Source organism: Salvelinus alpinus, chromosome 14 (assembly GCF_045679555.1).
Source record: "Salvelinus alpinus chromosome 14, SLU_Salpinus.1, whole genome shotgun sequence".
Taxonomy (NCBI): Eukaryota; Metazoa; Chordata; class Actinopteri; order Salmoniformes; family Salmonidae; genus Salvelinus; species Salvelinus alpinus.
In genome coordinates this window covers 27548264-27576070 of record NC_092099.1, presented here as the reverse complement: position 1 = coordinate 27576070, position 27807 = coordinate 27548264, and the positions used below count along the sequence as shown (strand labels likewise).

Sequence of the window (27807 nt, the reverse complement as noted above, 5' to 3'; positions counted from 1 at the left end):
ATGACCCAACACACCTCCAGGCTGTGTAAGGGCTCTTTGACCAAGAAGGAGAGTGATGGAGTGCTGTATCAGATGACCTGGCCTCCACAATCCCCCCAACCTCAACCTGCTGGCTTTCCCCACCACCACAGAAAGCACTGAGCTGGGCTGAAACACCTGCATTTGGGAGCTGTCTTACTTAAGAAAACAAAAAAAGAGACCATGTTTGTATCCGGCTTTATTAACTCAATGATACATATATATTTTTTACATTGTTTGCAAACTGATATGTGACACGTATTAATGCCAACATAACATGCAGATCAGGCAAGCCCCCCCAAAAATGTTTTTTTTTTTTTTTTTTTTAAATGTGTGGCTCAAAAGCTCCACCTGCCATGAATGACGGGTCGGCACTGGCTACTGTTATCATGCAGTTTTGGTGTAGCCACTTCGCTGTTGTTGGTAGAACAGAATAATTAATGCCGTGGTCTTCCAACATGACCGCCAGGAGGCATCGTTTACATGAAAACTAATAATTTGGTCTAACATAAAACCAAATTGTTTGAATCCTCAGCATGATTCAAATGGTTCAGCAAAGTAGTCACTTCCTACTGCAGCTTCCTTATGTGACCAGTGACATTATAAGGGGTTTTAATAGCACAGTAGGGGCTCCCCTATTCCAGTTTGACATTTACATAGGGATATCTTGTTTAGACCAGACAGATCTACATTAGACCAACACCAGGAACATGCAGTATACAGCGACAATCATGGGCATTTTTACAGTATTCTCTTTGTACATCAAGTCAGAACCGTAGAATAAATAACGGGGCCAAATAAGCAGACAATGAAAGCTCTTATAATATTCTATGATTACATTTCTAGGCTGCATGTGCACCACCAAGTCAGAACAGTAGGCGAAAGAGGGAAAAAGGGACCAAATTATTAACGTGAGGCACATGGGCTACTAACAGCTTACTACACAACACACACATAATATTACTTTCTTAGCTACAGTATACATAACTCCCTGGCATATTACATAATTTATGCATCAGTATAAAGTATCACCTGGTTGTGCTCACTTCCTTACAAACCACTCATTGTTGAATTTGCAATTTCCAACTTGTTGTGTAATGTTTATGTCCAATGGCCGACGAGCACCGATACGTTTGATCTATATTGGAACACAGGAGTGATGGTTGCTGATAATGGGCCTCTGTACACCTATGTAGATATTCCATTAAAAATCAGCCTTTTCCAGCTACAATAGTCATTTACAACATTAACAATGTCTACACTGTATTTCTTTAAAAACAAGGATATTTATAAGTGACCCCAAACGTTTGAACGGAAGTGTATATATATATATTTTTTTTTACATTGTTTGCAAACTGATATGTGACACGTATGAATGCCAAAATAACATGCAAAACAGGTGTAACAGTTTAACTTTACGTCCGTCCCCTCGCCCATACCCGGGCGCGAACCAGTGACCCTCTGCACACATCAACAACAGTCACCCACGAAGCATCGTTACCCATCGCTCCACAAAAGCCGGGAACCACTACTTCAAGGTCTCAGAGCAAGTGACGTAACCGATTGAAAGGCTATTAGCGCGCACCACCGCTAACTAGCTAGCTATTTCACATCCGTTACACAGGCAAGCCCCCCCCAAAATGTTTTTTCTAAAAATGTGTGGCTCAAAAGCCCCACCTGCCCTGAATGATGGGTCGGCACTGGCCACTGTTATCATGCAGTTTGGGGTAGTCACTTGGCTGTTGTTGTCAGAACAGAATAATTAATGCCGTGGTCTTCCAACATGACCGCCAGGAGGCATCGTACGTCAAGCCCTCTATAGGCTATGCAGAGCCTTGGTCGAGTCCACTCAGGTCTATTATCTGTGCTTACATAGACCCGACACCTGATGACAATCAAACAGGACACGACCCAGACCAGAACGAAAAGTTTAAAATTTTGGACCCGGTCCCAAGTCAGGTCTGGAGTATTCAGGTGGACCTGTGAAGACCTCTAAACTGGAGTTACCAGAATTTGCTTGACATTTGTAAATGGAATAATCCTTGACATTAGTCATCCCATGACATGGTCTCTTAGTTCACAGCAAGCTACATAACAATAAGCAATTAACACAATTCTCATGTCCAATTCTTCACACAGAGAATTAAATTCACAATTCTAAGTAAAATAACATTGACTATTTACATGAAAACTAATAATTTGGTCTAACATAAAACCAAATTGTTTGAATCCTCAGCATGATTCAAATGGTTCAGCAAAGTAGTCACTTCCTACTGCAGCTTCCTTATGTGACCAGTGACATTATAAGGGGTTTTAAAAGCACAGTAGGGGCTCCCCCATTCCAGTTTGACATTTACATAGGGATATCTTGTTTAGACCAGACATATCTATATTAGACCAACACCAGGAACATGCAGTATACAAAATGCATAAAGACAACGATGGCTGTTCAGTCATGTATCAGCTGTATAACTACAGTAGTCTGGTTTGATTCTGCTACTCTTCTTAGAAATATGAAAGCACCTGTACTTTAAGAAGTGAGTAAACTCTACAATTGCAATACACAGGCTCCCTTTTTTGGGGGAGGGGGGGGGGGGGGGCTTCGTTCACTGAGTCTAGCTCACGTTCGGTCCATTGACCACAGTCATTTCTCCCATCATGCTGTTCTTCTCTTCTCTTTTAGTTCCTAAACCTTGTCTCCATGGCCACATTTTGTACTCTGCTCTCGTCATCATATTCGTAACTCAGGGTTCAGTTCAGTGTCACCGAACTAGGGAAAACCATGATTAACCACTTTCAGGCGCCGTTTGCCTCGTTGCATAACACCCAAAGAATAGTTCAGACATGACGGCACAACACATTGCTCAATGTTGCTCCAAGTTCTACATTGAACATTGAACGCAGGCCTTATGTTAAGTTTCAGTTCCTCTTATCATCATCCCTCCATTTTGTTGTCTGCCAGTTGAAGAGAGATTGTTGCATCAAAGGGGGAGACGCTTCACACATTCAGGCAGAGTCATCTTCATACACATTAAACGACTGGGTCACGCCTCTTTCCTGCCTCTCTGTGTCTCTGCTTCTTCAAGAGAAAAACAAAAAACATTTCTCACACACAAAGTCTGAAATGCTCGTTCAATTCAACTCTATTCAATCACTATTTAAGAACTATTTTATTAGTACGTTTTATTTCTAACTCAAACACAATGGATTAACTATTGAACTTTGCTCTCTGGTTTGTTACCAGACGCTGTTTTTTCCCTAGATCCAAACAGCATTAAACACTTGGCCAGAAATCCTGGCAAATAATGAGGGGAAGGGCTCACCGTTGACCTTTCACGTCGGCAACATCTAGTTAGTAAGAACACCAGCAGGACTCCCACAATAAACATCACAATCAGGCTGACAGCCACAACTGCTGCAACCTCTACTTTATAATGACTGCTATGTTCCATGGGCACTGGAAAGGAGAGAGGAAACAGAAAACATGTGAATATAAACTATGACACGCTCCAAAAACATGTTTTAGATAAGAGAAGGTGAAGCCAAAAAGCTGTCAGAGGAAGAATTTGAAAAGTCAGACCTCTTGGTGTAACTTGACCTGTGGTGAGAAGGCTTTCCAACAAAAACTCACACTTCCTCCCAACATGCCACAGCAGTGTAACTTCTTTGTTGACTTACTCGTCAACACATCACTGTGGATTCTAGCTCCTTCATTTTTTATCCAAACATTGTGTTCAGTCAGAGGAAACACTGTTCCCTACTCATTGGTAATGCTAATAGAGATAATACTGTTGTTTCTCTGTAGTTTCACTCTAGCAGAGTTAAGGGTTTTCCCTGTTGTGTTTTTATGACTGGGCTTTCCCTAGCTTTCCCCCACCCTCAAGCACCCACTCCTAGCTTTTCATTCTCATGTATTCCCATGCAGATGTTTTAGGACTTTATGTACAAGCCGAGACCCAAATCAAAATCATTCAATGTATTCACCCTGGTGGTGAAAATCCAGACCCTGACTACCATGATATACTGCTACTGATTAGTAGATCTACTGGTATCACTAGTCTCCTGTACTCACTATGCTTTTGATTGCAGCTAGAGTTGGAGGTGAGGTTGGAGGCCAAGGCTGTGTTCTCCACCACACACTGCAGTTTTTCACCCTCACTCAGCTCGATGGTCAGGTTGCTGGTCAGGCTGTAGAGTCCTGTAAAGTTGTCCAGGTGGGTCACATCCCTCCTGGAGGGGTTCACCAGAGGATGTCCTTCCAGCTCCCAGTGAATCTGGCCCTCTGGATAGCCCCCAGAGGCTTTACACTGGTGCACCCCCGACCCCTCTCCCCCTCCGGAACTCACCGAAGCCTGGTCTGAGACGAGGTCCATACAGACACTGTAGCTCGCTGAAGAGGAGAGAGGAGATAATCAACTACAGCGTACCTGAAATTGAGTAATTTTTTAAGTAGAAAAGAAAGGAAGGGAAGTAAACAATGAAATCAACCGATGGCTGAATGAACAAACAAACCAAATGACTTACCAGCCACATGTAGAATGACTTTTTGGTAGACAAAAGCGTTGGCTGTAAAGGAGCATTTGTATGTCCCGTTGTCTGCCACAGTGATGCCTGAGAGGAGCAGCGAACAGTTGTCCTTCTCTTCATTTAGAAAGAGACTGACCCTGTTTTCATATCTCGTCCCTATGGTTGTGTGGTTATTACTTCCATCATGACAGAGAACGGTGGTATGCTCTTCTAGCTGCCAGATAATTGTCTTCCTCACATTTCTATTTACGCAGGGGCAATGCAGGAGGACCTTCTGTTTCACAATTCCTTTCAAACCTGAGAGGGCTAGAAGACAAAAAACAGGCCTTTGAGTAGTTTCAATTTCTCAAGGTTAATTTCCAATAGTTTTTGCCAAGTTGTACTTGTCTGTAACAAGTTGGAAAATGGCAACAGTGGCTTAGAAAAACTCCCCTTGGAACCGAGGAATATAGGAAACGAGAAGAGCCAGACTCTTAAGCAGCAATGGGCAACTTTGATGGGGGTGGGGGCCACAAAAAAATCTGAACTCATCATAAGGGGCTCACGGGTTTGCATACCCACATCTATACCAACACATGCAGTCAGAGATGGCCCTAGCCTTTTGGGGGCCTGTCATGCAAAATAGTGTCCCTGTCCCTGTACCTCAGAATTGCTTTCCAAGGACAGTGTTTTTAATGGTGACAACCTGCTGCTTCAGAAGACCGAAAAGACTGGAAAGAGAATACTCTTTCTTTACCATATCTTTGTCTTTATATAAGAAAATATGAAGAAATATGAAGAAATAATTTAAGCTGTTTTTGGATTGACGTTGCTAGCTACTGTACTTACTTACCTCAGCCTGCCTAGTCAGCTAGCCAGCTACAGTAACTAGCTAGCCAGACAGTTTTATTTAGTTAACTGTAACTGTTATTGTAGCTTTTTGTTTGTATGTAGCTTGCACTTCAATGGCATCCCTCGAGGAGATTTTCTTTTATCTTTCCAACCAGGTGAAGTACTATGAAGGCACCACTGATCGACAAGAGGCGCCACATTCAGAGAAATTCACAATTCAGAGTAACGTTAAGCTTAGGGCTAGGCCCCTTTTTTCCTCCACTTCCTGTCTGAATGACGTGCCCAAAGTAAACTGCCTGTAGCTCAGGCCCTGAAGCCAGGATATGCATATAATTGGTACCATTGGAAATAAAACACTTTGGAGTTTGTAGAATTTTTTAAAAATAATGTAGGAGAATATAACACAATAGATATGGTAGGAGAAAATCCAAAGAAAAACCAACTGGATTTTTTTTTGAGAGAGAGAGACCATCCTCTTAGAAATGCAAGAGAAATGTCATATTGAAAATTAGCTCCCTGGATGCTATTCCTATGGCTTCCACAGGGTGTCAGCAGTCTATGTTCAAGGTTTGTAACTTCAAAAACGAATAAGAAATATCAGTTTTAGTAGAGGGACACAATCTTGGAAATTAGTGATTGAGCGCGCCATGTAGTCATTACCACCTGCTAAAATCGGTTTCCTATTGAACATACTTCTTTCCTAAATAAATATTATAGTTTGATTACATTTGAGGGTATCTGAGAAGTAAATAGACATGTATTTTGACTTGTTGAAACAAAGGGGAAGATTTTCGGATTCCTTTCTCTGCATGTTGAACGAGTGGATTACTCAAATCGATGGCACCAACTAAACAGACTTTTTGGGATATAAAGAAGGATTTTATCTAACAAAACAACACTACATGTTATAGCTGGGACCCTTGGATGACAAATCAGAGGAAGATTTTCAAAAAGTAAGTGAATATTTTATCGTTATTTATGAATGTATGAAACCTGTGCCGGTGGAAAAATAGTTTGATGTGGGCGCCGTCCTCCCCAAAAAATTGCATGGCATGTTTTTGCTGTAATAGCTACTGTAAATCAGACAGATTAACAAGACTTTAAGCTTTCAGCCGATATAAGACACACATGTACATAAATGTTTAAAATCCATAATATTTATGATTATTTATTTGAATTGCACACCCTCCAGTTTCACCGGAAGTTGTCCCGCTAGCGGGACACCGATCCTTAAGAAGTTTTAACTGGACCGATTTAACTATGTACAACCATTTTCCATCTAGCTAGTTGGTCATCTACATTTTGCTAGATATACATATAGTAGTTACACGTCTGTCATGTTGAGGTATCTAGCGATAAGTTAAACCTAATCAATCAAATGGATAGGTGTAAGCAATTAACGGTAATTCCAAATGACCTTATCTAGGTGTCATCGCTAAAAAGACAGAGAGCAAGAGGGAGAGAGGAAGAAAGTGAGAAACGATGAAAGTGAGAGAGAGGTTGGAAGAGAGTGGAAGACAGACAGAGAGAGAGATACAGTGGGGCAAAAAAGTATTTAGTCAGCCACCAATTGTGCAAGTTCTCCCACTTAAAAAGATGAGAGAGGCCTGTAATTTTCATCATAGGTACACTTCAACTATGACAGACAAAATGAGAAGAAAAAAAATCCAGAAAATCACATTGTATGATTTTTAATGAATGTATTTGCAAATTATGGTGGAAAATAAGTATTTGGTCACCTACAAACAAGCAAGATTTCTGGCTCTCACAGACCTGTAACTTCTTCTTTAAGAGGCTCCTCTGTCCTCCACTCGTTACCTGTATTAATGGCACCTGTTTGAACTTGTTATCAGTATAAAAGACACCTGTCCACAACCTCAAACAGTCACACTCCAAACTCCACTATGGCCAAGACCAAAGAGCTGTCAAAGGACACCAGAAACAAAATTGTAGACCTGCACCAGGCTGGGAAGACTGAATCTGCAATAGGTAAGCAGCTTGGTTTGAAGAAATCAACTGTGGGAGCAATTATTAGGAAATGGAAGACATACAAGACCACTGATAATCTCCCTCGATCTGGGGCTCCACGCAAGATCTCACCCTGTGGGGTCAAAATGATCACAAGAACGGTGAGCAAAAATCCCAGAACCACACGGGGGGACCTAGTGAATGACCTGCAGAGAGCTGGGACCAAAGTAACAAAGCCTACCATCAGTAACACACTACGCCGCCAGGGACTCAAATCCTGCAGTGCCAGACATGTCCCCCTGCTTAAGCCAGTACATGTCCAGGCCCGTCTGAAGTTTGCTAGAGAGCATTTAGATGATCCAGAAGAAGATTGGGAGAATGTCATATGGTCAGATGAAACCAAAATATAACTTTTTGGTAAAAACTCAACTCGTCGTGTTTGGAGGACAAAGAATGCTGGGTTGCATCCAAAGAACACCATACCTACTGAGCATGGGGGTGGAAACATCATGCTTTGGGGCTGTTTTTCTGCAAAGGGACCAGGACGACTGATCCGTGTAAAGGAAAGAATGAATGGGGCCATGTATCGTGAGATTTTGAGTGAAAACCTCCTTTCATCAGCAAGGGCATTGAAGATGAAACGTGGCTGGGTCTTTCAGCATGACAATGATCCCAAACACACCGCCCGGGCAACGAAGGAGTGGCTTCGTAAGAAGCATTTCAAGGTCCTGGAGTGGCCTAGCCAGTCTCCAGATCTCAACCCCATAGAAAATCTTTGGAGGGAGTTGAAAGTCCGTGTTGCCCAGCAACAGCCCCAAAACATCACTGCTCTAGAGGAGATCTGCATGGAGGAATGGGCCAAAATACCAGCAACAGTGTGTGAAAACCTTGTGAAGACTTACAGAAAACGTTTGACTTCTGTCATTGCCAACAAAGGGTATATAACAAAGTATTGAGATAAATAAGTATTTGGTCAATAACAAAAGTTTTCCACCATAATTTGCAAATAAATTCATTAAAAATCCTACAATGTGATTTTCTGGATTTTTTTTCTCATTTTGTCTGTCATAGTTGAAGTGTACCTATGATGAAAATTACAGGCTTCTCATCTTTTTAAGTGGGAGAACTTGCACAATTGGTGGCTGACTAAATACTTTTTTGCCCCACTGTATGTAGAGAGAAAGACAGCAGTGCAAATGTAATTAGACTTTAGTATTTCAACAACTCTTCTCTTCCAACTTGTTAGGCAATCATTTGTACCTACAGGGAAGAATGGCCAGCCACACGGAGGGTGATTTTTACTAAGGAGGAGAAGGAGGCCGTGCTGAGCGAGATGCATGCTGGCCATTTCAAATCAAATTGTATTAGTCACATGCGCCGAATATAACAGGTATTCACCTTACAGTGAAATGCTTACTTTCGGAGTGAAGTGCATGATTGCGAAAATCAACCTACGCTTCTTCTGACAGGGAATTGTCAAGGAGGTGGACAGCGGTGCAAGTGAAATAACCTTTTGTTTATCAATCACATTCTATTATATCTGAAATTATGATTTCAATGAATGTCATATCAGAGAACACACAACGTTTCAATTTGTCACTTTTTGCTTAAAAAGGTCAGTACCTGTCTAGCCTGCCAGAAGTTTGAGAGGGTGAAGACTGTGGCGCTGCAGTTGCAGCCCATCAAAGTTGTTTCACCATGTCATATGATCGGTAAGTGTCCCAATTCAAATCTTGCCCTGATAAATTGTTTTGTAATGGTTGCTTTATTTGACCAAAGCAGAGTTCAATATTATAGAATGTGTGTGTGTGTCAGTATCCTTCCAAATATGAACATCTGCATACGGTATGACACAGAGAAGATAAAAGCAACCTTGTCCAACACTCTAAATGTTAGGGGTGGACCTCATCGGACCCTTCACCAAATCCAGGAATGGCAACAGCTGGTGTCTGACGGCAACTGATCACTTTACCAAGTAGGTGGAGGCAATACCCATTAATGTCGGTAAAGGAAGAGACATCCGGACGAATTACTTGGTTTGGAAGAAGGACGAAAGGAAGGCGAGACCAAGGAAACCTCACTGCTCTTTCGCTCCTAGCTGGGGTCACCATCTGCTAAGGTGAATATAAAAATAATCTCATAACTATTTGCATTTGCACACAAAATAAGGAAACTAAAACTAGCTTCAGGTTAACACTGATATTTTTTTCTGTCTTCCTAGGGTTACCTCGGTGGAAGCCAACAATTTTCTCCAGTTGGACGGTCGACCACTGAAAGTACTGACGCCCTACACTTCGGTGAAGCCCAATAGACAAAGTATGTTAAGCTTAAGTTGACATTTGAGAAAGCAAGAAATGGTAGTTATATTGAGCTTATAAAAATGTACCTCTTCAATTTACCTCTCCAAATTACTTTAAGACCATCGATTGTCCAAGCCCCCCAGGAGGTATCCCATCTACCAGAACCAGCGAGTTCGGATCAGTCTGATTCTCTGAGCTCTGAGTCAGGGGACCAGTATGAGGTAGACTATACCTTCCAAAAGTGTTGAAAAGTATATACCCTGAAGGCACAGTGATGCCAAAACGTTGGTAAATACCCAATAAATTACTTGGAGTTTATATATGGAGTGTGCGACGCTCTTTATTTTGATAGTGAAAAGTACATACCTCCCATTTATAACACTGGACTAATCCAATAAAATGTTTTTCCAGTAAAGTGTAACCTGTGTGTTTGCTTGTTTACGTCTCTGTCCACTCCCCTGTTCCCTTTAACTCCTGTTCTCCAGGGCCTAGGGTCCCAGAGAACCGTTTTATTGCTCTATCAATATGTGAGATACACAGATGAACTAAAAACACTAGCACTGCAAACACTCAGAACAAAGAGAGCAGCAGTGCCTGGACAGTCTCCCTCTTCAAGTCCCCCTTCCGAGACTGGCTGCCTGTTGAGAACAAGTGACAGGCAGAACCTCCCAACCACACAGCAACCACCTCCTCTATATTCCACACACCAGAATTCAGTATTTTAGTCAATGATTGCCATGTGAGTGTACTAAAAATCTGTGAAAATACACAACTGTATCAAAAAATATCAAAGTTTATGTATTAAAATCTTAAATATTGCCAGGTTGGTTTTCACATCTGTTTCACAAGGTGTTCATTATTGTAAGTTGTAAGGTTTCCTTTGATGGTATTTATTTGTTCCACATTATTCATTGTTGTATCCTAGGACCTACAATAGATACATATATATTCAACCACAAGGGTGTACTAACAAAAATGAATCATAAGAGGACTTTTTCTTTATGCGGATGACTCTACACTTCTGGTGTCTCACAAAAGTAAAACTATGTTGGAGAGCATACTTAGCACAGAGCTTACTAACATTAGCAAATGGCTTGGAGATAATAAGCTATCTCTGCACTTAGGGAAAACTGAAGCAATTCTTTTTGGATCCAGACCTAAATTGTGTAGGATGTCTGAAATCAGAGTGGAGTTAGGGGGTGAGGTGCTGACTACTAAAACCTCTGTTAGCTACTTGGGATGTATCCTTGATGGAAGCTTGGGAGGTGTGAGCATGGCCAATAAGGTGCTAGGGAAGGTTAATGCCAGGACTAAGATTTTAGCTAGAAAGTCCAAGCTGCTTGATAAGGACTCCATGAAAGTGCTAGCTACTGCCCTCATTCAATGCCATTTTGACTATGCTAGTACTTCCTGGTTTGGGGGCTTATCTAAACTTATGAAGGGGAATCTCCAGGTAGCCCAGAATAACCTGATCAGGGTAGTATTGAAGGTGAGTCCACGTACTCACATAGGCAGGAGCTGCTTTCAGGAACTAAACTGGCTGCCTGTTGAGGCTAGGGTGTCCCAGATTAGACTAGGTTTGGTTTACAGGAGTATTTATGGTCCTGCGCCCAGATATCTAAGTGATTACTTTCCTCGTGTTAGGGATGCACACAATCACAGCACCAGATCAGGTGTTGCTGATGTGTGCTTATACAGGTACGTTCTTGTATACTGGAGCCTCAGAATGGAATGAGTTCCCTCTGCCTATAAAAACAACGTCCTCTCTGGACAGCTTTAAAAAAGAAAGTAAAAATATGTTTGATGTCCTCTGTGTCCATGAATAACCCCTATGATGTAACTGGAATGATGAGATAGAAGAAGAACATTCTGTTTTTGTTTTATTATTTCACTGCCATACTGTGTTTGATCTTGTCTAGCCATCTTGTCTCAAGAGGACCACAATGGAAATAAGTCCCAGACTTTATTGTATGTTATCCTCAATGATTTTATTCATGTGCATGTATGACTTAAGTTTTATGTGTGCTTGTTTTTTTTTTTTAAATGGTTGAATTAATAAACTAAACTAAAACTGAAATGATATTATTTCAGTGTAGACAAGGGAAGGGCAGGTTAAAAACATGACAGCCAGACAAGTCAGTGTATGAATCAAACGGATTTGCATTTGAATGGAGTGGATATTGCTGACTTTGTGATCTGTAAGGTAAGTAACTTTAATGTGTCAAGCAGATGGCACATTTTCTTTGCCATTTCTGAAACATAGCAACGTTTAAGACATGGATTTAAAGTTGTAATGTTAACAAGGTATCCAAAAGTAGTTCGAAGTAATATTTTCATTTTATTAGCTAAACAAAACTTGTTTAAACAGCAAATTTTTTTGTGGAAATCAGCCAGGTTTACATAGTTATGATAAGAACGTAATTTAGGCTGGAATGATATCCAAAATTCTAATCATTAGGTCATCACACCGTTGATATAGCAACGGACGCTAATAGTTTATCGAATCCCATTGAGACGCAGAGGGGGACACTTTTTGGCCGGGGGACATTATTGTTCTTGCGTACAGAACATTTTACCGGCCCCCTTTGCATGGGGTGTAGCAGAAATGTTGTAGTTTTACAGCAAGTTTGTTACATTTCCTGCTGCACCACCAGTTCTGTGAACATAACCTACTGGAGATGGTCAAGAATACATTTTTGCACTTTGCCTAGCATTCTAGTAAAAACAAAGTAAATATATACAACAACTTGAAGGAGTCATTTCGACAATTGACAATATGCTGCTGTATTCTGATTTCAATTGCTGTAAAATCTTGTACTGTGACCACAAATGTGATTTTAACTCATAACCTCTTGGTCGCTAGCAACCTGAAATGTGCAGTCTACAGTGCAGCTACACCACCAGATATGTGAGTGTGAAAGAGATATGGCCACACACTTGTTGGCAAGAATGCATTTCTGAACTTTGTTAAAATTAGCTAAATATGGTCAAATTATCAACACCAGCGTAACATCAAAACTAGCAGTGCTAAAGGACACTTGACGTAGAGCAGGGCTCTCGAACCCTGTTCCTGTAGAGCTACCATCCTGATTATAATAATTAGCTGGTTGATGAACTAAATCATGTCAGTTATAATTGGGGTTGGAGTGAACACCTACAGGAGGGTAGGTCTCCAGGAACAGGTTTGAAGAGCCCTTTACGTAGAGTATACAACACCCTTGGTTGGGAATGCATTGGTTCATACTAATTGCTTGGAACATACACAGAACAAAAATATAAACGTAACATGTAAAGTGTTGGTCCCATGTTTCATGAGCTAAAATAAAAGAGCCCAGACATTTGTCATAGGCACAAGAAGCATATTTCTCTCATTTTGTGCACAAATTTGTTTACATCCCTGTTAGTGAGCATTTTTAATTTGCCAAGATAATCCATCCACTTGACAGGTGTGTCATATCAAGAAGCTGATTAAACGGCATGATCATTACACAGGTGCACCTCGTGCTGTGGACAATAAAAGGCCACTCTAAAATGTACAGTTTTGTCACACAACACAGCAGGAATATCCACCTGAGCTGTTGCCAGAGAATTGAATGTTAATTTCTCTACCATAAGCCACCTCCAAAGTTATTTTAGAAGATTTTGCAGTACGTCCAACCGGCCTCACAACCGCAGACCACGTGTATGGCGGTGTGTGGGCGAGCGGTTTGCCGATGTCAATGTTGTGAACAGAGTGCCCCATGGTGGCGGTGGGGTTATGGTGTGGGCAGGCATAAGCTATGGACAATGAAAACATTTGCATTTGATCAATGGCAATTTGAATGCACAGAGATACCATGATGAGATCCTAAGGCCCATTGTCGTGCCATTCATCTGCCGCCATCACCTCATTTTTCAGCATGATAATGCATAGCCCCATGTCGCAAGGATCTGTACACAATTCATGGAAGCTGAAAATGTCCAAGTTCTTCCATGGCCTGCCTACTCACCAGACATGTCACCCATTGAGCATGTTTGGGATGCTCTGGATCGACGTGTACAACAGCGTGTTCCAGTTCCCGCAAACATCCAGTAACTTCGCACAGCCATTGAAAAGGAGTGGAACAACATTCCACAGACCACAATCAACAGCCTGATCAACTCTATGCGAAGGAGATGTGTTGTGCTGCATGAGGCAAATGGTGGTCACACCAGATACTGACTGGTTTTCTGATCCACGCCCCTACCTTTTTTGAATGGCATCTGTAACCAACAGATGCATATCTGTATTCCCAGTCATGTGCAATCCATAGATAAGGGCCTAATGATCTTATTTCAATTGACTATAATTGAAATGAACTGTAACTCAGTAAAATCTTGGAAATTGTTGCATGTTCGTTCAGTATATATTAACACACCAAAAATAAGGGTATGGTTAGGGTACACTACAGTGTTGTTACCTGGGGTACAATAAGGTCAAAGATACATTTCACAGGTACACATATGAACTTGCATTGTACAGTTTGGTACCTTGTAGGTATAATGGGACATTTTTCTACCCAATATTTTGAATATAAGGTACGATCATCACTGTACTTTGATAGGAGTGGGCAATGTACTGGTGGGGCTCATAAGCATATTTGCCGCGTGGTCAAATATATGTGTATTTGTGCCAACTGTCAGTGGAAGTGTTATAGCAGTTTACAGTAAGTGTTATGCAACGCAAGTAGAGCACCTCGTTTGACACCTCCCAAGTCCATGGCCCACCCCAGACCCCCTTCAGCATCCAGAACCAGCACCGGACTAGCTGCCTGAGGAGGAGATGACTGAATGCTGGCCTTGAGGCGAGTAGAGTACTGCAGAGGCGAGCCTTACTCCCGCTACCCTTGGCCTGCAGCCCTCTTCCCCTGCCTTTATTTATTTATTTTTGACCTCCTCAGGCCACCACCGACCAGACCAGGACCAGCCAATTGCCAACCACCTGGAGCAGATCAGGCTGCATTACCACCAGAACCAGAGACACCAACCTACGCCTGGAGCGAGCAGACCACAGGGGAGTGCCTCCATTGACCTATGCGCTTCCAGGTGTCCGCTTGCTCTGAGGTTTGTCCTTCCTCCTCCTGCAGGACAATCGCAGACCAGACAACACCCAGACCAGAACCAACTGCCCAGCCATTATCTGCAGAATCTGTAAAGGGGACCATCCCACCTCGGACTGTACTTCCACACGACCCTGCAACCTGTGCAGGAAAGGGGAGCAATTCTTCATAACCTACAGCAATTCCTAGGCCGGCAGGGCAATGGCCAACGCCACCAACCCCACTAGCCCAAATTCCACCCCCTCCACCAGACAACAACGAAGACCCAGAACCATACCTTAACACAGGCACCGCCCAACCCACCACCCAAGATGTCTCACAAACGGCCCCCACCTGTCACCAGGCCAATGGACATACCCTCCCCCATCATCTCTCTCCCCCTTCCTCCCACTACACCTATCCCCCTCACAGAACCAGACCAGAACCAGGAACCATTCATCACCACACCAGAAGAGGAGCAGAGGAAAGACCAAAGATCTAGACCTAAGCCCGGAGCGGGCAGGCCACAGGGGAGTACCATCACTGACTTCCGGGTCCTGGGCTTCCAAGTGTATCGGCTTGCTCCTCAGGTTTCCCCCCTCCCATCTGCAGATCCAACACCAGTCCCAGTTCCAGCACCAGAACAGGCGCGGAGGAGGGACCAAATATATAACTTTCACTCAGAGCAGGAAGACCACAAAGGAGTGCCACCATTGATCTCCAGGTCTTCCTTGTGGGTCTGTCCGCTCCTCAGGTTGTCCTTCCTCCCCTTTGCAGATCCAGCACCAACCAGGTTTCCAATACCAGACTAGGTGCGGAGGAGTGAAATCTAGTATATCCAAGCCTTCTAATGAATTTTTGGTTGGAGAAAGGGTTTTGGCTCGATGTTGTTACCTGGGAGATCCATTTGAAGTCTGAAAATTGAAACTACGAAAATTGTGGATGAGTTGGATAAGGTGGCGTCGGTGAGAGTAACGAGAGGTGGTGTCACGCCCTGACCGTAGAGAGCTTTTTATGTCTCTATTTTGGTTTGGTCAGGGTGTGATTTGGGTGGGCATTCTATGTTCTTTTTTCTATGATTTGTATTTCTGTGTGTTTGGCCGGGTGTGGTTCTCAATCAGAGGCAGCTGTCTATCGTGGTCTCTGATTGAGAACCATACTTAGGTTGCCTTTTCCCACCTGTCTGTGTGGGTAGTTGTCTATGTGTTGTTGCCTATCAGCACTCATTTTTGTATAGCTTCACGGTTCGTTTGTTATTTTGTTAGTTTGTTTAGTGTTCGTTCTTTAAATAAATTAGTATGGACGCATCCCACGCTGCGCCTTGGTCTCCTCTCTTTGACGGCCGTGACAGGTGGGTTTATTTCGTTTTTTTGTGTATCTATGAGACAGAAGGAGGGTGCTCTAAGCCTCATGAAGATATCGGATTGGAATGTGTTGGGTGTGGATCTTTGAAGCAGGGTGCCTATCAAGGGTGTTATTGTGCACACAGACTGACCCACATAGTGGATGTAGTGAAGAAGCCCATTCCATCAATTCTATAGTTCTTTGATGAAGAGTCTCTCCCTTCTCACGTGAATACCAAATTTGCATACAATATTTCATTTATAGCTAGTCACCATGTAATTGTAATACTCCATTTCCTACCAGACCATCATGTCAGTGAGTGTGATGGATTAGCTACAGTAAGTTACTGTGAATTGTATTATAACCCACTTGTACCAAGTTGAAAGTAAAAAATAGAAAATGAAAGATGCACTATGCAGACATCGCGTCGCCATTTCATGGTTTCTAAAATTCGAATAGTTCACCTAATTTCAATTTGTGACAAAAAAAGCAAGTATAGCGTAGATAATTATTGTACCATCTAAACTAGAGGTCGACCGATTAATCGGGATGGCCGATTAAATCGGGGCCGATTTCAAGTTTTCATAACAATCGGAAATCGGTATTTTTGGGCGCCGTCTTTTTATTTATTTAATCTTTATTTAACTAGGCAAGTCAGTTAAGAACACATTCTTATTTTCAATGACGGCCTAGGAACAACGGGGCAGAACGACAGATTTTTAACCTTGTCAGCTCAGGGGATTCAATCTTGCAACCTTACAGTTAACTAGTCCAATGCTCTAACACCTGATTACATTGCACTCCACGAAGAGCCTGCCTGTTAGCGAATGCAGTAAGCTAAGGTAAGTTGCTAGCTAGCATTAAACTTATCTTTAAAAAAACAATCAATGACTGTCATTGCTCCAATGTTTACTTAACCATAAACATCAATGCCTTTCTTAAAATCAATACACAAGTTTTTATTTTTAAACCTGCATATTTAGCTAAAAGAAATCCAGGTTAGCAGGCAATATTAACCAGGTGAAATTGTGTCATTTCTCTTGCGTTCATTGCACGCAGAGTCAGGGTATATGCAACAGTTTGGGCCGCCTGGCTCTTTGCGAACTAATTTGCCAGAATTTTACGTAATTATGACAACATTGAAGGTTGTGCAATGTAACAGGAATATTTAGACTCATGGATGCCACCCGTTAGATAAAATACGGAACGGAATAAACGTTTTGTTTTCGAGGTGATAGTTTCCGGATTAGTCAAAGATATATGGTTTAGAGAGAAATAGTCGACGTGTTATAATTCCTGTAATAACTTGCGGCTGTATTTGAAAGGGGTTCCTTCGTTATTTTACCGTTCATGTCTTCCATAGAGAATGTCTTGATCTACTTCAAATAAGGTCTGTTTCGTGCAGGCTTAAACCGCCTCGACGTTTTGATACCCGTGTAAATCTCACTAGGATAAGGTAACGTTTATCAACATATTTTCATAAATCCACTCTACAAAAAAAATGATCTTCGCTTATATTTAGCGAATATTGATCAGAGTTACCTTGTCCTATGGATATCTACAGTTATAAAATTGGCACGGTGGTGTAAGCCTACACGAAACACAGACCTTATTTTAAGTGAATCTAAAAATATCCTATGGAATAAATGAAGGAACCGCTTTTCAGATTTTGCTAGAAGGTGTCATGGGAATTATGACTCGCACTGGTTGTCAATTCTTACCATGTCCATTATTAAAATAGGATTTCCTGCATATAGAAATTAAAGTTTTTGTTTTCAACATTCATCACAGGTAACTTAAACTCTATTTTTATTCAAACAGTTGAGAGTATTTGTCTGCTAAGCAGACTCAGTATCATTGTCACTTCAGAGCTGTGTGTGTATTTATGTATTATATTAAGTTAAAATAAGTGTTCATTGTTCATTCAGTATTGTTGCAATTGTCATTATTACAAAAATGTGTGTGTGTATGATAAAACATTTTTTTCTAATAAATCGGCCGATTAATCGGTATCGGCTTTTTGTCCTCCAAAAATCGGTATCGGCGTTGATAAATCATAATCGGTCGACCTCTAATCTAAACCACTGTGAGATATATATTCCATAACCCAAAAATATTGTATTTTCAGCTGTTTGAAGCTTGTGTACAAAAACGAAAGTAAAAGACGCAAAAACAAAACTTGCGCACGGGAAGCTTAGAAAGTGCGCATAGAACAGATCTACTGCGTCTTAGACTTGCTTTCAATGGCAATGACAGATTCATAACTCACATTTCTATGTGAATTTGGTCAAGTCGCCCAAAAAGTTACATATTGCAGATTTAAACATAAACCAGCTGCCATTAGCTACTGGAAAATGCACAGTATCCTCTTAACTGCATCTCTTGAATGTCACAAGTTCTTAGAAAGAATGCAAAACTGACAATGTCAAAAAAGGTGATAGACCCTCATCAATAAAACCACTAACTGGTACAACATTTCCACTGACGGCTGGCACAAATACAACATATTTTAGACCATGCCCCCAAATATCCTAATAAGGCCCGCCAGCACATTACCCCACCTACATTTCAAAGTGCAGCAATGACTGTACCTAATATTGCATCTGTAACCAAGTTGCAAGTGGGAAAATACAACATATGACTTGGAAAATACACTTGAACGGCGATCCAACTGGTAATTACGAGTGGGAATCGAGTCTATCATCCCTGACTTCTCCCCCATGCTGACCGCTGACTTTGACTAGCAAGGAAATTACCTCAATAACAGCATTTTCGGCAGCTAAATGTAACAAAACATAATTTATGAAAAGCAATTTGTTAATGTGTTTTTCACTATAATTTGTTTACAAGCATGAAAGCTGTACTTTTAGTTTATGGTTGACGCAGCTTGTTGGCCATTAGCCAAGTGCCGTTTCCCAATGATTTCATAGTGGGTGAATGCATCTAACTGGTATTTACAACTTCACAACTGGTAAAATCCCATCTCCGACATGGTTACGAATGCAGCTTTCGATTTAATATATACTGTCCCAGTCAAAAGTTTGGACACACCTACTCATTCAAGCGTTTTTATAAATCTTTTACCATTTTCTAAATAACACATATGGAATCATGTAGTAACCAAAAAAGTGTTAAACAAATCAAAATATATTTTATATTTGAGACTCTTCAAAGTAGCCACCCTTTCCCTTGATGACAACTTTGCACACTCTTGGCATTCTCTCAACCAGCTTCATGAGGTAGTCACCTGGAATGCATTTCAATTAACAGGTGTGCCTTGTTAAAAGTTATTTTGTGGAATTTATTTCCTTCTTAATTTGTTTGAGCCAATCAGTTGTGTTGTGACAAGGTAGGGGTAGTATACAGAAGATAGCCCATTTTGGTAAAAGACCAAGTTCATATTATTGGAAGAACGGCTCAAATAAGCAAAAAGAGAAATGACAGTCCATTACTTTAAGACATGAAGGTCAGTCAATCTGGAAAATTAAGAACTTTGAAAGTTTCTTCAAGTGTAGTCGCAAAAAACTATCAAGAGCTATGATGAAACTGTTTCTCATGAGGACCGCCACAAGAAAGGAAGACCCAGAGTTTCCTCTGCTGCAGAGGATAAGTTCATTAGAGTTAACTGCACCTCAGATTGCAGCCCAAATAAATGCTTCAGAGTTCAAGTAACAGACACATCTCAACATCAACTGTTCAGAGGACTGCGTGAATCAGGCCTTCATGGTCGATTTGCTGCTAAATAAAAAGACTACTAAAGAAAACCAATAAGAAGAGACTTGCTTGGGCCAAGAAAAGCACAAGCAATAGACATTAGACCGGTGGAAATCTGTCCTGTGGTCTGATGAGTCCAAACGTGAGATTTTTGGTTCCAACCGCTGTGTCTTTGTGAGACGCAGAGTAGGTGAACAGATCTCCACATGTGGTTCCCACAGTGAAGCATGGAGGAGGAGCTGTGATGGTGCTTTGCTGGTGACACGGTCAGTGATTTATTTAGAATTCAAGGCACAACTAACCAGCATGGCTACCACAGCATTCTGCAGCGATACGCCATCCATCTGGTTTGCGTTTAGTAGGACCATCATTTGTTTTTCAACAGGACAATGACCCAACACACCTCCAGGCTATGTAAGGGCTATTTGACCAAGGAGGAGAGTGATGGAGTGCTGCATCAGATGACCTGGCCTCCACAATCACTCAACCCAATTGAGATGGTTTGGGATGAATTGGACCACAGAGTGAAGGAAAAGCAGCCAACAAGTGCTCAGCATATGTGGGAACTTCTTCAAGACTGTTGGAAGAGCATTCCAGGTGAAGCTGGTTGAGAGAATGCCAAGAGTGTGCAAAGCAAAGGGTGGCTACTTTGAAAAATCTAAAATATTCAAAAGGCACTCGCACATCTGAGCAATCTTTTTTGCAGGTGCATGGTAACAGTTGAACAAGATGAAGGAAAAAGGAAACCGCACACTGCTCTTGATAGTATCACTGATCTTTAATAAGCTTACGTATCGGCCTCACGGCCTTCGTAAAAAGCTCTGACGAAGGCCGTGAGGCCGATACGTAAGCTTATTAAAGATCAGTGATACTATCAAGAGCAGTGTGCGGTTTCCTTCAAGAATCTAAAATATATTTTGTTTTACACTCTTTTGGTTCTTTCATAGTTTTGATGTCTTCACTATTATTCTACAATGTAGAATACAAATAAATAAAAACCCTGGAATGAGTAGGTGTCCAAACTTTTGACTGGTACTGTATATACAGTTGAAGTCGGAAGTTTACATACACCTTAGCCAAATACATTTAAACTCAGTTTTTCACAATTCCTGAAATTTAATACTCGTAAAAATTCCCGGTCTTAGGTCAGTTAGGATCACCACTTTATTTTAAGAATGTGAAATGTCAGAATAATAGTAGAGAGAATGATTTATTTCAGCTTTTATTTCTTTCATCACATTCACAGTGGGTCAGAAGTTTACATACACTCAATTAGTATTTGGTAGCATTGCCTTTAAATTGTTTTACTTCGGTCAAAAGTTTTGGGTAGCCTTCCACAAGCTTCCCAGAATAAGTTGGGTGAATTTTGGCCCATTCCTCCTGACAGAGCTGGTGTAATTTAGTCAGGTTTCTATGCCTCCTTGCTCGCACACGCTTTTTCAGTTCTTCCCACAAATGATCTAAAGGCTTGAGGTCAGGGCTTTGTGATGGCCACTCCAATACCTTGACTTTGTTGTCAAGCCATTTTGCCACAACTTTGGAAGCATGCTTGGAGTCATTGTCCATTTGGAAGACCCATTTGCGATCAAGCTTTAACTTCCTGACTGATGTCTTGAAATGTTGCTTCAATATATCCACATAATTTTCCTGCCTCATGATGCAATCTATTTTGAAGTGCACAGTCCCTCCTGCAGCAAAGCACCCCCACTACATGATACTTCCAACCCTGTGCTTCAAGGTTGGAATGGTGTTCTTTGGCTTGCAAGCCTCCCCCTGTTTCCTCCAAACATAATGATGGTCATTATGGCCAAACACTTCTATTTTTGTTTCATCAGACCAGAGGACATTTCTCCAAAAAGTATGATCTTTGTCCCCATGTGCAGTAGCAAACCGCAGTCTGGCTTTTTTATGGCGGTTTTGGAGCAGTGGCTTCTTCCTTGCTGAGCGTCCTTTCAGGTTATGTTGATATAGGACTCGTTTTACTGTGGATATAGATACTTTTGTACCCGTTTCCTCCAGCATCTTCACAATGTCCTTTGCTGTTGTTCTGGGATTGATTTACACTTTTCGCACCAAAGTACGTTCACCTCTAGGAGACAGAACGCGTCTCCTTCCTGAGTGGTATGACGGCTGCATGGTGCCATTGTGTTTATACTTGCGTACTATTGTTTGTACAGATTAACGTGGTACCTTCAGCCGTTTGGAAATTGCTCCAAAAGGATGAACCAGATTTGTGGAGGTCTACAATTTTTTCTCTGAGGTCTTGGCTGATTTCTTTTGATTTTCCCATGATGTCAAGCAAGGAGGCACTGAGTTTGAAGGTGGGCCTTGAAATACATCCACAGGTACACCTCCAATTGACTCAAATGATGTCAATTAGCCTATCAGAAGCTTCTAAAGCATGACAATCTTCTGGAATTTTCCAAACTGTTTAAAGGCACAGTCAACTTAGTGTATGTAAACTTCTGACCCACTGGAATTGTGATGCAGTGAATTATAAGTGAAATAATCTGTATACAATTGTTGGAAAAATTACTTATGTCACGCACAAAATAGATGTCCTAACCGACTTGCCAAAACTATAGTTTGTTAAGAAATTTGTGGAGTGATTGTAAAATGAGTTTTAATGACTCCAACCTAAGTGTATGTAAACTTCTGACTTCAACTGTATATATTGGGTAGAAAATGTTCAATTTTACTAGATTATCCGCACATGTATCCTAACAGGTACCGACCAGTACCATGCAAGTTCCTATGTGTACCTCTGAAGGTCAGTACTTCACACTATAGGACCACAAGGTCATGGTCTGAGTAAAGCTACTATAAAGAATTAACTAAATTCATTCAGGAAATTATTTGTCATAACTATAGAAGAGGGTATATATTTCAGTTAATCACAATTGATTGAAGTGTTATTAAGCATGCGGAAGGAAATTACCAAAGGACCTTTGGAAACCAAAACAAATGACCTTCACCTCAGAGTCATGTCTCACTTAAAAATATACTAAATATTACACACGCACGTCTTTTATATCTCAATACAGACTGTTAATCAGGCAGAATCTTAACTATAGTTGTTGTTGCCTCTGTCACACCCACACATCTTCAGTTCTCCTTTCTATTCCTCCTCCTGTATGTGTGTGTCACACAGTGTCTATACATTAACATCCCAGTTGTCCATCCAGGAGACTATTTCTGCCCTTTTCACCTAAACAACCCAACACAGCCTCTCTAACCTCACGTGAACCTCCCCATTGTTAAGTCATAAAAAACAATATATGACTTTTGCCCAGGATAAGTTTATCCCAGCAGGTGGATGTAGAAAGTGGGACTACGGTTAAGTAAACAATAGAGGTCGACAGATTATGATTTTTCAACGCCGATACCGATTATTGGAGGACCAAAAAAAGCTGATACCGATTAATCGGCCGATTTTTTTAATTGATTTATTTGTAATAATGACAATTACAACAATACTGAATGAACACTTATTTTAACTTAATATAATACATCAATCAAATCAATTTAGCCTCAAATAAATAATTAAACGTTCAATTTGTTTTAAATAATGCAAAAAACTAAGTGTTGGAGAAGAAAGTAAAAGTGCAATATGTGCCATGTAAAAAAGCTAACATTTAGAACATGAGACCATATGAAAGCTGGTGGTTCCTTTTAACATGAGTCTTCAATATTCCCAGGTAAGAAGTTTTAAGTTGTAGTTATTATAGGAGTTATAGGACTATTTCTCTCTATACCATTTGTATTTCATATACCTTTGACTATTGGATGTTCTTATAGGCACTTTAGTATTGCCAGTGTAACAGTATAGCTTCCGTCCCTCTCCTCGCCCCTACCTGGGCTCGAACCAGGAACACATCGACAACAGCCACCCTCGAAGCATCGTTACCCATCGCTCCACAAAAGCCGCGGCCCTTGCAGAGCAAGGGGAACAACCACTCCAAGTCTCAGAGCGAGTGATGTTTGAAACGCTATTAGCGCGCACCCCGCTAACTAGCTAGCCATTTCACATCGGTTACACCAGCCTAATCTCGGGAGTTGATAAGCTTGAAGTCATAAACAGCTCAATGCTTGAAGCACAGCGAAGAGCTGCTGGCAAACGCACAAAAGTGCTGTTTGAATTAATGCTTACGAGCATGCTGCTGCCTACCACCGCTCAGTCAGACTGCTCTATCAAATCTTTGACTTAATTATGACATAATAACACACAGAAATACGAGCCTTAGGTTATTAATATGGTCAAATCCGGAAACTATCATTTCGAAAATGAAACGTTTATTCTTTCATTGAAATACGGAACTGTTCCGTATTTTATCTAACGGGTGGCATCCATAAGTCTAAATATTCCTGTTACATTGCACAACCTTCAATGTTATGTCATAATTACGTAAAATTCTGGCTAATTAGTTCGCAACGAGCCAGGCAGCCCAAAATGTTGCATATACCCTGAAACTGTGTGCAATGAACGCAAGAGAAGTGACACAATTTCCCTAGTTTAATATTGCCTGCTAACATGAATTTCTTTTAACTAAATATGCAGGTATAAAAATATATACTTCTGTGTATTGATTTTAAGAAAGGCATTGATGTTTATGGTTAGGTACATTCGTGCAACGATTATGCTTTATTTGCAAATGCGCTTTTGTTAAATCATCCCCCGTTTGGCGAAGTTGGCTGTCTTTGTTAGGAAGAAATAGTTTTCACAGTTCGCAACGAGCCAGGCTGGCCCAAACTGCTGCATATACCCTGACTCTGTTGCACAGAACGCAAGAGAAGTGACACAATTTCCCTAGTTAAAAGAAATTCATGTTAGCAGGCAATATTAACTAAATATGCAGGTTAAAAAATATATACTTGTGTATTGATTTTAAAGAAAGGCGTTGATGTTTATGGTTAGGTACACATTGGTCAACGACAGTGCTTTTTTCGCGAATGCGCTTGTTAAATCACCCTTTTGGCGAAGTAGGCTATGAATCAATGATAAATTAACAGGCATCGCATCGATTATATGCAACGCAGGACAAGCTAGTGTAACGGATGTGAAATGGCTAGCTAGTTAGCGGGTACGCGCTAGTAGCGTTTCAATCAGTTACGTCACTTGCTCTGAAACCTAGAAGTAGTGTTGCACCTTGCTCTGCAAGGGCCGCGGCTTTTGTGGAGCGATGGGTAACGACGCTTCGTGGGTGTCAGTTGTTGATGTGTGCAGAGGGTCCCTGGTTCGCGCCCGTGTCGGGGCGAGGGGACGTACTAAAGTTATACTGTTACACTAGATAAACTAGTAATATCATCAACCATGTGTAGTTAACTAGTGATTATGTTAAGATTGATTGTTTTTTATAAGATACGTTTAATGCTAGCTAGCACCTTACCTTGGCTCCTTGCAGCACTCGCATAACAGGTAGTCAGCCTGCCACGCAGTCACCTCGTGAAGTGCAATGTAATCGGCCATGATCGGTGTCCAAAAACGCAGATTACCGATTGTTATGAAAACTTTAAAATCGGCCCTAATTAATCGGCCATTCTGATTAATCGGTAGACCTCTAGTAAACAATGTGAGGAATGTTGTGTCAGTGGAATAACACACTCAGCCTTGGCTGTTGTTCAATGCCACAGACAGATTGTAAGTGCCCATTTGTTATATCTAGCAGTGTCTGGCTAGCACTGAGCCTTCTCCTTAGACTGAAAATGATTAGAGATCATCATGGGAGCATGTGCAAATCTTTTGCATTCATTTGGGACATACAATAGTTGGTGGTGCAGGTGGTGTTTGGGATAATCTTTGACATCTCATGTTTTGAGAGATTAGAAATGATGATAGATTATTACTTTCCACACATACAAAGTAACAAACAGTTCTTCAAATTCAATAGCCCATAAGAGATTGTATTAAGTAAACAGAGTAACTTGAAAGTGGAGCAACACTCCCAGGTGAGCTATTTGAAGCGGAAGTAAATTCAATTGTTGCCAGATCTGTTGTGGATTTCAAATGTAGAGCCAGTTATTAACGCGTATCGTCTTTATGTAGGTCACAAACGAACGGCTTCTAACAATGAACAACCGATATGTTCTGAAAAGGTATAATTACTTAATCAAAGAAATATAGAAGGTGTAGTATTAGTGTATTTGATTTCATTACATAAAAATTATGCCAAAGCAACAAAAGACCATATTACAATAGCTCTATCAATCTACAAAACAGACCAGCCTGGATAGGAATTCAAATTTGACTTCATGAACATCATAGCTGTCCAAGAACACTAAACACAGTATATCCTACATCACTGATAGTTATGCAACTATAGATAAGAAACAGCCAGACAGTTAGGTTGACTTCTATCATCTCAGGATCATAAATCGTCTACAGATATCTAAGGAATAGTTATGTTTTCCATGGGTTTGCCCAAATGCTACTGGCTTGCTGATGTCCCCCGTAGCTCTTCAACAGGGACCGTTTAGCACATTTTAGAGTTGATCTTGGACTCAACTCAAGTCTCTTACTGCCCTGAAACTGACGATGCAGCAAGACAGCTATAATGAGACTTTTTGACCTGAATAGAATTCATGGAATAATACATATTTGTTGGCTCAGATGAGGAGGATATCTAGTGACACATTAAAATCAGAATATTCCATGTTGATATGGCAAGTTACTTCATACCCATGCCAAATTATACTGACACTAACTCTCTCGCTCTCATAAAATGCTGGACATTGCACTCATCACGGTCACACATCCTATTCATCTGCCGAATTCTCACCTCCTAATAACGTGTTTCCTATCTTTCTCCACACACACGCACACATACGAGGAGTAGTAGATAAACAGTCTTTATTGAGATATAAAGTGTGTGTGTACGTATGTGTGTGTACATGCGCATGTGTGTGTGTGTGTACATGCGCGTGTGTGTGTACATGCGGGTGTGTGAAAAAAGGTCTAAAGGAATATCAGAACAAGGACACATAAAAGAGGATTTGAAACCAGAAATAATGACCTTCACCTCAGAGCCATGTCTCACTTGAAAATCCAGAGAATGAGGATGTTACAACAGTTTGTCCATAACTCTACAAGCAATTGTGATTTATTGCTGTCCATCACCCCTCCTAAACTTTGACTACGTCTATGCCGTCTACTGAGGCTATGAGAATAATTTACCTGAGGCAGAGATGAAGACTGCTGCTAATCCCAGGACAGTCCACATGACAAAGTGTGTTCTGCAGGAGAAAATGTATAAATATGTCAGGGGGGGCTTGCTGATCAGAATGTGAAGGACCATAGCTAATTAAATCACAGATTGCATTACAGGACAGGTGGTGGGTTGATATTGACTGATAATGGATTTCTTTATTTTCACAATATTGTTTGGAACATAAATGTATAAAGAAGACATTGTCCAATCCAAGCAACCCCATTTGTTCAGCGGTCTGTCTAATCACATTCTTGACTGATGTGTCAGTTCACTGCCCACCAGTCTACAATCCATACACTGTAGTTAATAATGGTGCTACCTATTGCAACTTCTAATCCATTTGACATTTGCAATAATTTACGTTAAACTCCGATGTGTTTTTCTTCAAATTTCGATATGTTGTAGTTTTTACTTCATCTGAGGTTGTGTTGTGCCCGCTATCGGTTGAGACACAATCATAGCGTAATTTCATTTCTTCCCACACAGACGAAATGACATTAACTTTCATTTTCTGACTACGGATCACAAAGTATGTTGCATAAAATTATCATTATTAAATTTACCTGTATGTTTCCATTTTCTCCAGACGAGATCAGTTGTGTGTGTGTATCCCAGTTGAACGACACACGTGGAATGCATAAAAGTCACACGAGTGTCGGTTGCCGGTTATTTTTTATATATATATATTGACGTCAAGCTTCCGCAAAGAAAGATTGCGACAACAGCATTAAAGTAGCCTACATAATATTGACTTGCACGGTCACAGGTGGGAAAGCCAAATGTGTGTTCACCAGACAGTTAACGCTCGTGCGAGCTTGGTTTCAAGGCAATGGGATTATTGAA

General features: G+C 41.0%; 1 protein-coding gene across 2 annotated transcripts; it reads right to left on the bottom strand.

Annotated features, from left to right (window-relative positions):
* Positions 1-204: 204 nt before the first annotated feature.
* Positions 205-27807, bottom strand: LOC139538701 (ICOS ligand-like). Of its 2 annotated transcripts, none has more exons than XM_071341072.1 (6): positions 27528-27807; positions 26931-26989; positions 4543-4851; positions 4091-4408; positions 3342-3475; positions 205-3097 (listed from the first exon to the last, which is right to left on the bottom strand). In XM_071341072.1, the coding sequence occupies exons 1-6, from the start codon at positions 27539-27541 to the stop codon at positions 3050-3052; spliced, it is 882 nt and encodes a 293-aa protein (XP_071197173.1). In that variant the 5' UTR covers positions 27542-27807; the 3' UTR covers positions 205-3049. The 2 variants fall into 2 exon arrangements, with proteins under 2 accessions (XP_071197173.1, XP_071197174.1); XM_071341073.1 differs by having other exon boundaries at positions 205-3094; positions 27528-27803.

Bases quoted from the DNA above. Each gene is read 5' to 3' on its own strand.
- LOC139538701 (XM_071341072.1), bottom strand. The intron at 4,852-26,930 runs GTAAATTATTCT...TTTGTCTTCTAG, and splicing joins AGTCTTCATCTCTGCCTCAG to CCCTCTCAGGTTTGAAAGGA. The intron at 3,476-4,090 runs GTGAGTACAGGA...TCTCCTTTCCAG, and splicing joins TAGCTGCAATCAAAAGCATA to TGCCCATGGAACATAGCAGT.